The sequence below is a fragment of the Ipomoea nil genome, unplaced genomic scaffold, assembly GCF_001879475.1.
Source record: "Ipomoea nil cultivar Tokyo-kokei standard unplaced genomic scaffold, Asagao_1.1 scaffold0302, whole genome shotgun sequence".
Classification (NCBI taxonomy): domain Eukaryota; kingdom Viridiplantae; phylum Streptophyta; class Magnoliopsida; order Solanales; family Convolvulaceae; genus Ipomoea; species Ipomoea nil.
The window spans coordinates 2,258,065-2,269,636 of NW_017616730.1; the positions used below are offsets into that span (position 1 = coordinate 2,258,065).

General features: G+C 37.4%; 2 protein-coding genes across 5 annotated transcripts; one reads left to right on the forward strand and one right to left on the reverse strand.

The window, feature by feature from the left end:
• Window positions 1–987: 987 nt before the first annotated feature.
• Window positions 988–7,678, forward strand: LOC109162139 (phosphatidylinositol/phosphatidylcholine transfer protein SFH9). 4 transcript variants are annotated; one of them, XR_002051034.1, is made up of 16 exons: window positions 989–1,571; window positions 1,782–1,824; window positions 1,942–2,239; window positions 3,614–3,713; window positions 4,061–4,327; window positions 4,417–4,494; window positions 4,596–4,697; window positions 4,784–4,833; window positions 4,951–5,050; window positions 5,139–5,228; window positions 5,316–5,411; window positions 5,949–6,033; window positions 6,469–6,848; window positions 6,927–7,001; window positions 7,218–7,342; window positions 7,457–7,678. XR_002051034.1 is itself a non-coding variant. In XM_019310874.1 (15 exons), exons 2-15 carry the CDS (start codon window positions 1,791–1,793, stop codon window positions 7,266–7,268), a joined length of 1,806 nt encoding a protein of 601 aa, XP_019166419.1. In that variant the 5' UTR covers window positions 988–1,619; window positions 1,782–1,790; the 3' UTR covers window positions 7,269–7,678. The 4 variants fall into 4 exon arrangements, 3 of the variants coding, with proteins under 3 accessions (XP_019166419.1, XP_019166398.1, XP_019166410.1); XM_019310874.1 differs by having other exon boundaries at window positions 988–1,619; window positions 7,218–7,678; XM_019310853.1 differs by having other exon boundaries at window positions 7,218–7,678.
• Window positions 7,679–7,849: 171 nt separating this feature from the next.
• Window positions 7,850–10,383, reverse strand: LOC109162161 (cytochrome P450 82C4-like). The gene is made up of 4 exons (XM_019310887.1): window positions 10,365–10,383; window positions 9,986–10,321; window positions 9,149–9,798; window positions 7,850–8,595 (listed from the first exon to the last, which is right to left on the reverse strand). The coding sequence occupies exons 2-4, from the start codon at window positions 10,314–10,316 to the stop codon at window positions 7,966–7,968; spliced, it is 1,611 nt and encodes a 536-aa protein (XP_019166432.1). The 5' UTR covers window positions 10,317–10,321; window positions 10,365–10,383; the 3' UTR covers window positions 7,850–7,965.
• Window positions 10,384–11,572: the final 1,189 nt, after the last annotated feature.

The window sequence follows — 11,572 nt, forward strand, 5'->3', positions numbered from 1 at the left end:
AAGATGGATTAAAATTGACAAAAAGAAAAGGAGAGATAATCATGGCTAAAAAAAATGCAAAATAAAACTTAGAGAACAAAATATCATGAGATACAAATCGTGGGGTCAAAATGAATAGTATTCTTTTAATTTTACAATAAATCTTTAAGTAGGGAGGGCTAAGGAGTAGATTATTAAAAACTTCTAGAAAGTCAAAACTCAAATCCTGTAAATTCATCAAAAATCAAAATCATCTGTAGATTCATATGCTTTTTCCAAATTTTCTTACCAAATATAATTACCATATTAAATGTCTTGAAAAAATTATTTCATTTTTCAAACAAAATTTTCATGAGTACATTTGAATAGTATATTTGTCAAAAAAATCTCGGTCAAATGTCTCACACAATCTTTTTAGTATATTTTATTTGTGTCCGGAGTTAATTTTATTTTTTATCCTTAATTTATAAGTAACAACCAATTTGTAGTCATTTTTTCTCAAAACATCCTCCATGGGTCCTAGTATTATTGTGGCACGACTATTTTTTTTATCATCTATCAACAAAATAGTTTAAATGCCGTTAAGTACAAGAGGATTCTGCCTTCAATTATGATTTTTTTTCAAAAAAATAAACATAAAAAATATAATAAGTCAACACAGTTTGTATTAAAAAAGATCGAAAATGTCATTATATTTAACAACATTTTAAAGATTTTGTTAATAGATTACAAAAAAAAAAATCATGTAACAATAATACTATGACCAAAAGAAAATGTTCTGATTAAAAAGGATTAAAAGTTGACTTTCGCTTATAAATTTAAAAATAAAAATGAAATTAACTCATTTTTTTTACGTGATTTGCGAGATATTACATATAAATAAACATGTGTTTATATAGTAACTGTGAATTTTGTCCAACAAAATATATCTATATTTTTTCTATGGTAATTAGTAAACGAGGCTGGGAGGACAACAAATATACGAATATATTATATATATGCCAAAATCTAAAATCTGAGCTTAATATTTGGTTTGTAGGGAATTTTTCATTCTGACTCGTGAAAAAAGTTGGCAGCTTTGTGCCGTTAAAAGAATGACGGCGACGTTACTATTGGTTGGAAAAGTGAGGAGAGCATCTCCCAACACAGGTGGCGCCAAAGCAGGACATCCCAAACGGAGTTAAACTCTCCGCCTCCGCCGCCCTACCTACGCTACTAGCTCCTCCCTTTTCCGTTTCCGCGCTCGCTGCCTAACCTACTCTCCGTTACGTACCGGCGAGTATACCCCACCGCCGCGGCCACAGATCTGGTAGCCTTTTTGTACTATTATTCTTTTCTGCTTTAGAGAGAGAAACCGTCCTCGTAAACGGAAAGTAACGTACTCCACGTTTTCACGGGTATTATACTTTTAGAGAGAGAGAGAGAGAGTGAGTCGAAAGCAAAGTTAGCTACGCTGCGGCTGATACAGGAATCGTGTATATATATGTATGTATATATTGCGGAGGGGGGAGAGAGAGAGAGAGAGAGAGAGAGAGAGAGAGAGAATTTATATTGATCAGCTACATCGTGTGAATGAGGCTTTGCTCCGTAAGGTACACGCCGCGAAGAGCTGAATTGCCTGATTTGTAATTTCTGATCATGTAAAAATGCTGAATGAGAAACCTGAAATATTAAATGCTCTTGATTCTGTTTTACCTGTTTGTTGATTTTGACCGTTTCTTCATAATGAGTCCCTGCAAGATCTGAAACTTGTGTCGGCCGGCGTTTGGTTTTGATTTTATTTTTTGTGTTGATATTTGCAGAGGTAATATATGACCGAGTATTGGATTTGCAGCACAATGCCAGGTAATTTCTCATATATTACAGAAGATTTTGGTGGAGTTACTTTGGAAGTACCGGAGTTGTTTGTCGTGGTTGAATGAGTTTTGGGTTTTTGTTTATTTCGTTAATCTGTTTTTTCAGAAATTGTCTTAGCTCAGGAAGAAGATAGGGACAAAAGATCTGATTTTGAGATCTCTGAGGACGAGAAAAGGAGAACTAGGATTAGATCTTTGAAGAAGAAGGCGATGAGTGCTTCCACAAGGCTCACGCATACTCTCAGGAAACGCAGTAGACGTGTTGCTCATTGTCGATTTGCATCCATTTCAACTGATGATTTTCGGGATGAGAAGGAAGAAGAGGCAGTCAATACATTTCGTCAGGTCTTGATTGAAAAGGATCTTCTTCCAACTCGCCATGATGACTATCATACAATGCTGAGGTAAATTTCTTTGTCCGAATTCCGACACTACCTTTTCAACTGTTTATTCTAAAATGGGAGCACTCTTTAATTTGATGGAACACAAAAGTCATGTGGTTGGATATAGTGCTTTTTGTTCTATCATCAACTCTGCTGAGGTAAACACCTTAGGCGATGCCACTTTACTGGATTGCATTTGTCTATGGACAAAGTGGCCAACTTTTGTTTGTCAATGTGGAAAACAATCACTGTATGCTATTTCCAGATTCATACACAGATAGTGCCATAATAGTATAATATCTCACTGTGGTTCCTGGGCAAGCTTAAATCTGAAACAGAGAGCTTCCCTCACCCCTTTCTTTATTTGTGGGTTTAGTGAAATGAAGGGAGAGAGCTACTGATACTTCCCTAGTAATTGTACTTCCACTTTGGCAAAAGTGCAAAATGCACTCATTACAATAATCTTTTGTTCTTGAAGTCATGCTATAAAAGTGGCATCATTATTGCTATGAACACCATGATAATGAGTCCATAAATTGTCAACGCACAGCGTGATTTATGAAAATTGACTTCACGGGCGCAATTGGTCAGTTCATACAAGTGTGCACTAGTTATCACTTTTGTAGTCAACAACCATATTATGGATTTTTTTGTTCCTCATAACACTCTGTCTTTCCATCAAGTCTGTGCAGAGATGGAGTAAATACTACGGAGTAGTAGATATATACATACAGTGTGTTCCATTTGGATGGCCTTGTTCTCTGATGATTATGAACTTTAGTACTCAAATTGAGTAAAGCCTGAATCTCAATAGAGGTTCAGCTTGGTGTATGGCTAAGTGCTCCTGCGATAACCATTACGTAATGGGTTTAAGCCTTGGAAGCAACTCTTTAAAAGTAGTGGTAGAAACATGTAGACCTTCCTTCATCGATCCCACATGGCATGTGAGCTTTGCGCACTGAATTATAATCTTTGTAGTTGGATGATCAAACCCTTAATGGATGTTCTAAAATGTGTTGATAACGTCTGATTCTTTGTCGATGGCATTGTTGTAACTTTAGGGGTTAATGGAAAGGCAAGAGACTGTTTTACCAGAATACATGACTTCCACTTTATTGATGGCATTTCTGAATTTACCCAGTTGAGCTGGTTAATTGGTCACCTGCAACCTACTGAGCTCACTGGTTTTGGGTTTGGTGTGTTTCTATTGAATCAGCAGTACTCAAAGAACCTCCCTTGAAGTGTATGAATCATCATTATCTGTACTGCACATGTATATGTCTATCTAGAATGTCATTGATGATGCTTTATGTCTCCATAAAGAGGAAATATGCTGTCATTCTTTGTTTGATCCCCCCTCCTTTTTGGTTATAAATTACATGGCCATTTTTACAGATTTCTAAAAGCAAGGAAGTTTGATCTCGATAAGACAATCCAAATGTGGGCTGATATGCTCAACTGGAGGAAAGAAAATGGAGTAGACACTATTATACAGGTAACGCCGTGCATCATCATGTGCCAACATTTTGCTGTTCCTCATATGATTATTATTTATGGACAGTTTTCCTTAATAATGGTTTTCTAATATGATAGCTTCTGCCTTCTGTTTTTTATTTCTTTTTGTGTTTATGAAGATTGTTTTGCAAGTTTTAGTAGATTAAGTTTAGACATCTTTGGAGTTGCAGTTTCCAATTGTTTCAATTAATGACATTGACATTTTAGATTTTACCTATGACGGTTGTTTTACTGAGTGTGTTTTCACACAGTACATATATATGCAGATAACTTATAATTGGTCAAGGCTGCTTCTGATTAATGCTTTGTGGGAATAAAAATGTTTAGGATTTTATCTATGATGAATTTCAAGAAGTTCAGCGTTACTACCCTCATGGTTACCATGGCGTAGATAAAGGGGGGAGGCCTGTCTATATAGAAAGACTTGGCAAAATTGAACCTAGTAAGCTTATGAATGTCACAACAATTGACCGGTTCTTGAAGTATCACATTCGAGGGTTTGAAAAGGCATTTGCTGAGAAGTTTCCAGCATGTTCAATTGCAGCAAAGAGGCATATAGATTCTTCAACCACAATCCTTGATGTCCACGGGATGGTCTGTATTGTAGCTGTCAACTGTTCCTATCTGTTGCATTTATATTATTCTCAGTCTCTCACTTTTTTTCCCCTTCTGAAAACATTCAGAACTGGAGAAGTTTTGGAAAGCTAGCACATGATCTAGTCATGCGCATGCAAAAAATCGATGGTGATAACTATCCTGAGGTGCCTCTATTATCATTTTTGTGTAAAATGATGCAAAACGCTGATGTTTACTTTCCTATGTCTCTTTATTCTAACTGTTCATCTGGTCTCACTTTCTGCAGACATTAAACCAGATGTTCATTGTCAACGCTGGAAGTGGATTTAGATTGCTATGGAACACTGCAAAAGGTTTTCTTGATCCACGGACAACTGCGAAGATACATGTAAAAGAATATTTACTGTAAATGGTTTTGTACCTAGGACCACAATGAACAGAGAACTAATAGCATGGCTTTCAATGCACTTACAGGTCTTAGGGAGCAAATTCCAGAGCAAATTACTGGAAATCATAGACCCTAAGTGAGTATTAGTGTTTCTTAGTATCAGTAAAGATACAAGGGTTTTAACTTTTCAAAAATAAAAACAAAAACAAAAACTTGTGTTTTAAGGTTGTTTCTATTTATTTGTTTTGAGCAGCCAATTGCCAGATTTTCTTGGAGGAACCTGTGTGTGTCAAAACGAGGGTGGGTGTATGAGATCTGACAAGGGACCTTGGAATGATCCAGAATTGATGAAGGTTTGTTCACTACCATCCAATCATAGGCTTCAAAATATTTACTTGATTTGTAACACACTTGATTTCTTATGCTTTCCATCCCTTGCAGCTGGTATCTGCTTTACAAGGGGAAACAATTTTTAGGAAACTTGGTAGTTTCTCTGACAGTGATGTAGAAATCAAGCCACTTTCTATTACAGTAAGAAAATTTATTAGTGATTAGCTTATTAAAGTTACACATTCCAATTACCTTCCAATCAGTCTGAAACTTTGCTTCTTTGAACAGTTACTAAATAGCGAGATTGGTTGTGCTGAACCCGGGGCAGATGTGGGGTTTTATGCTTACAGTGGCAAGAAGTCAATCCAACATTCTATTAACAAAGTAAATGTCAATGCTATTTTACTCTACTTATTGTTAAATATTTGTCTGTTTTCTCACCTTTCTCTATTTACCTACAAGATTAGGGGAAAATGAAGTTAAAACTAAATGGAACTATATTCAGTATATTGACCTAAGACTACGAAGAAGGATTTGCTATGACATTAAGCCTGTTCAACACCAGCAATAGTTTTTCCACAATTGGGTGTTACAAGATTTGTTATACATCCACCATGGTTGCAAAATTTTCTAAGCTTGAATGAATTCTGCCAATACAGTAGTTCCAACTGACTGCCAGTGATAGTTATTTAGCAGTTGGAAGTTGTTCTAAAGCAATCATGGTTGTGAATTCTTTTGAACATTTATTATGCATCTCTTTCTCTATATATATGAAGAGAAATTACCTCTTTCTCCAAACCAGATGTGTGTTCTAAATGTCCACATTTAGAGAGTCTGATTCTTTCATGTATCTACTTTATTTAACAACATATGGCTTCTTTCGTCATTTAATGTAATGATGTTCCCAACTTTAATTCCCAGGAAACCGAAAGGAGACCTGAATCTCTTTGCAGGATAGTTGAACAACTGGATGATGGGAGTAGAGTTGAAAGTATTAGCTCTTCAAGTAAGTAGTGGGATTGGTTCTTTCTTCAGTATCATTGTTATGCACAACAACCATTAACAATTGTAGTTGCATATGATTACTATTAGTAAAATGCTATTTTCCCTGTTTTTTTTGGATGACGAGGGAAACCCTCAGCCACTACCCTAATCCTGCCTTATGGCCCTAGTCGGTAAAAGACTACAAGGAGGTAAAGTAGCCTAGGTTGCCCAGCTGACCGGCTCAAACAAAGAAGGCCAATAGGCTGCCCCCATTGGGAGTCGAACTTGGAACCTTGGGGTTACCAAGCCAACAGCCCTGATTGGGGTTGCCCTATTTTCCTTTATTAAAGTCACTACATAATGTTCACTCCCTAACGTGGTGTTACGCCGTTACCTATCTGTCTTTAAAAAGGATGTTATTTTTCTCATATAAAAATGCTATTTTCATTTGCAACAGGTTTGACCTATGGTAATACACAAGTTCAAGAGAAATCAATCTTGAAATTATTGGTCAACATCCTATTCAGATTACTTGGATGGATATACATTTTCCGAAACAGAATTGGTGGAGTGTGTGTGAGGAATAACTTGAACAGAACATCAGATAACGAGCAGAGGTTGATTGCACCTGATATTAGTCCTCAAGAACAAAACATATCATCCCCTAAAAAAGTGGACCTCCTCCATCCCTGCTGTGAGAGGCTGCAACAGTTAGAAAAGGCAGTTGCAGAACTGTTAAACAAACCTACGGAAATTCCTCCAGAAAAGGACCACATGCTGCTAGATTCAATGAACCGCATCAAGTCAATTGAACATGATTTGCAAAGGACAAGGAAAGTAAGAACCTATCCTCATCCAAATATGAAATTGATGAATTGTCCTTTCTTGCTTGCATCTAACTCGTTTGTATTTTAGGCACTCCTTGCAACAGCATCACAACAAGTAGAACTCGCTGAGTCCCTGGAATTGTTGAAGGAGGACACTCTTAAAGTAAGTTCTTTACATCTTTTCCAAACCTTCATTTCTTCCATCTCTAGCTCCATCTGTGTAATGGCTGTTTGTTCTGTGCCATAAATCTTACTGGATCATATTTAAGAATTCATAGCTGTTCAATCTGTTCATGGTACCGCTTTCTCTGGAACCAACATTTTAAAATTCATGATTGTTCAATCTGTTCATGGTACCATTTTCTTGGCTGCTACACAGGGAACGAAGTCTTGCTGGCTACGAACCAAATCTACTCCATGCCGAACCTGATGGCTTTGGAACAGCACATTAAACATGTCGATTGGTCTGTGGTTTCATCTTCAAACCCATCACAGCACAAAGAGGTTAACTTGCATATACTCTCCACATTCAGTTTGTGCAGAACAATTTTGTGGCACTAACATATATTATCATGCCCCTCTTTGAAACATTATATATTGCTCTCCTTCGCCCTTTAGGCTATATCAAATTTGAGGTTCAAAGATAGTTGCTGGAAGGATTGGACTCACACCTGATTTTCCCTGACATAGATGTGTGAGTGTAACTATGCTACTGACGAGGACAAAAATTGGTTAATGTACATAATATGTTGCGGCACTGAATATTTACTTAACAATTTAATGTACAACCTGTGGATCTCAAGGATTATCTCTTATCAAAGGATTCTGAAATTTTTTCCAGCGAGTAGGAAATTATTATCTGTGTTTTAGTTCAAAGTTTAGAAACAATATAGTTTATTTGGCCTTTTCTTCTTTGGTTTTTGGTCACATAGAATGAAAAACTGCTTTAAGATGGCTTACACATACAAGACTCTGCCCCTCAATCTTACAATTGCATTAGCAGCTCGTTTACTGAATTAACAAGTTAGCTTCTTTTATTACTTTGTTATGGGAATTATTCCAAAATAGTAACCCAGAGATAGAAGATCACACATCTTATCTGCCCAAAGCATAGATATGACTTGAACTTACATTTCTCCATAGAATGAGGATGGTAAGCGAGGAGTCACAAGCACTTCCAATGGAGTTGCTCTAGGCAAAGTGGTGGCTTGGCCTTCAGACATATCCACCGGCATGTTTAAAGGTGTGGTGACATTGAATCCCTGGAGCAAACGACCAATGGAAAGGTGCGTGACCTTCAACGCATACGAGATTCCAGGACAAGATCTTCTCCCGATTCCAAATGGAATAAACCCGAAATGCCTACTAGGAGTATCCATCTCTGTTTGACCTGCCAGGAACCTCTCCGGCAAGAACTTCTCGGGCTCTGGCCATACTTGTGGATCTCGTTGTATCTTCCACGCGTTGGCATACAAAATGGTTCCCTTTGGAAGGGTGTAGCCACCCACAATGCACTCTTCCATGGCTCTGTGTGGCACTAACAGAGGCGCTGGCGGGTACAATCGCATGGCTTCTTTTACAGCAGCTTGGAGGTATGCCATGTTATCAACGTCACAATCTTCTACCCATCTCTCCTTGCCAACTATGCTATCTATCTCTTCTTGAACTTTCTTCATTACATGGGGGTTGTTCAATAATAAGGATAGTACCCATTCCAAATTAAGGCCTAAAGTGTCTGCAGCATCTTCCAGCATACTCTGCACCAAAAGTAGGGATATTAGACTATTAGTAGCAGCATGGTTGAAAAAACCGTTGGGCACTCCTCGGACGCTCGGGGGTGCGTAAGCACCTGAGTATTTTTAATTTTTTAAAAATTTATCTAAATTTTTTAAGACTTAATAATTATAAACTATTTAATACTTTAATAGTTAATACTATAATATTAAATATTAATTTTAAAAACATCTAAAGTTTGAATAATTTAAGGTTATTTTGCTCAAAATGATGTCAGTAAAATAACTCATTTAAAAAAAAAAAAAAGAACAATAATTAATCGGCTGACTAGGCGACTCGGTGCATAGGCCCCAGGCGACCTAGTCGATCTCTAGGAGGCCTAGGCAGTCAGTGCTTAAATGATACGCAGACCATAATAATCATAACTTGGTTGAGTGCATAAATCATATTGGAATCAGAAAAAATTAAAAAAATATATATGCGCCCATTATCAAGGGGAAAATCAATCATATCGTCAATTAATGTAGGAAAAATGCCATTTTCCCTTAACTTAAAATGGAAGGTGTACATACATACCAGTGATGCTGCCTTGATAATTGTGTCGCGTGTATAAGAATGGTCGCCGGACTGGAACTTATCGTCGATCACTGAAAGCATGACGTCTATGAAGTCTCGATCGTCGTCTCCGTCGGCTCCCTTAATCTCCCTCCTCCGAACATGATCTTTAATCCAATTCTGAAGAATATCATCCATGGCCTTGGAGACTCGCTTCATGGACGCAATTTGGCCGCCGAAATCCAACCACCGGACCAACCCCGTCGGAAAAAACGCATCCCCGGGAGCAAATTCCCCCACGAGACACATAATTTCCTTGAACACCTTAGTCATACATCGTGCCTCCTCCTCCGCCTCCTCCGCGCCATCTTTGGGCCTGTACTTGTATCTCCTCCCTCCGATCAGCTTCACGATCAAGTTCAAGGTCAAATGTCCAAACCATTCACTCATGTCCACCTTTATTGGTCGCCGGAAGTTGACATCATCATCATCGAGTACTAAAGTGTAGAGTTCTTTGATGTTGGCCTCCAGCTCCGACATCCACACAGGCTTCAGTTTCTCCAGTGTGTTGTTTGAGAGCAATTCCACCACCACTAGCTTGCGCATGCGGCGCCAGTATGGACAGTGCAGACTGAACGGCAACACTGCATAGTCGTACCCCAAATACCTCCCTGCATATGCATCATAATCATACAATTAAGTTTTAATTTTATCAATTAGCTAGTTAGAATTACAGGATTGATCGATTTTAGGGATACATGCATATTTTCTTTCTTAATTTAAGAGTTGCGTTTAATTTGACCCGAATCCAGTAACCCTATCGATATTGAATCACACGATCCAGTTTGAAGGTGTTACCTGCACAACTAGGCGGGCGATCAGCGAGGAGCTTGTCGTTGGTAGAGAAGCAATCTCTGGCGGTTTCCCAGCTGCTAATGACAACCGATGGCTGCATTCCGATCCGGACGGTGAATATAGGGCCGTATTTATCCGCCAGCGCTCCCAAAGTCCGAACCAGTGGTTCCTTGCCGGAGGTGAGCTGCCGGAGGTGGCCGATCACCGGCCATGCGCCGGGGACTACCGGAGGTTTTGAATTGCTATTACTTTTTCTTCCTCGCCGTGAAGTGTAGAGTAACGCGAAGATGAATATCCCTGCTATGGCTAAGGAATTGGAGACAAGAAGCTCCATTATTGGTTGGTAATTAATTTCTTTGAGTTCGATTCCTCAATTGATCTGCTGGGATTGAAGCTGCAGGTAGATATTGCGTTAATAGGGAAATAATGATGATGTTGAAGAGTAGTACCATTATTGTGGATAGTGTTGGTCAAATAACAAAAATTGATAGTAAAATATTTTTTATATAAAAAAAATAATAATAATACTCCTTATTAAATATTTTATCTTTTTCAGATACAAAAATTATGCTTTATGTACTCGATCACTCCTTTTGGAATAAAATTTCACTATGTTAATATAAGTAATGAGAGTTATAAAAGTGATGTGTATGGTGAAAAATAATTTCTTACCTATTATCAATGTTGCAAAACACGCTAGGCGCCCCCTAGGCGCCGATTTATTATTATTTTTTTATTTTATTTTATTTTTTTTAATTAAAAATAAAATTTAAAATTTAAAATTTTTAAAATTTAGTAATAAAACATAAGGTTTCTATAGTTATTTCTTAGAAATTATTTACGAAAGTGGTTGTAAAAGTGTTCAAAAAATTGTTTAAACCATCTAAATACATAAAAAACTAAAATTAAGAGCTAAAGAAGCATTTTTTTGAGAAATTAGTGGACCAAACCGCCTTCGGCTGTTTGCGGTGGATAGATCTCGAAAAAATACGCGATTTGAAAAAAAAAAATTGTCCAAATCGGACAACTGAGTCAAAAGTTATGCCTTCCGAAACTTTTCCGACATTTTCGAAAAAAAAAAAAAAAAAAAAAAAACCGCCGAACCGGCCGGTTAGGCGGTCTAGGAGGCCGCCTAGACCGCCTAGCCAGCCGGCCGCGGAGGAGGCCGCGGAGGCCGTTCCTCGTGGCGGCGCAATGGCACCTAGCGCCTAGGCGCCGATTAATCGGCGCCTAGGCGCGATTTTTGCAACATTGCCTATTATATTGTAATATATAATAGAGAAATTCTGAGAAGCTATTATATTATTTTTATAAAGGGGATATTTTTGTTTTTGATGAGATATCCTGAATAAGATAACATAAAGTAGTAATAATAATGTACATGAAAAAGTAATTTATATTATTGTTTAAAATGTTGTGAATTTAATTTATATGTACATTCAATAATTTATTTATTCATTCATTTGTTATTATTATTTTATTGAATTAATTTCACTTTTGGTCCCACGACTTTTGAGTTCTTATCACTTTTGGTGTACAACTTTAATTTTTTTCAATTTTGGTGCCTAACTTTGTTATTTTTATTAGTTT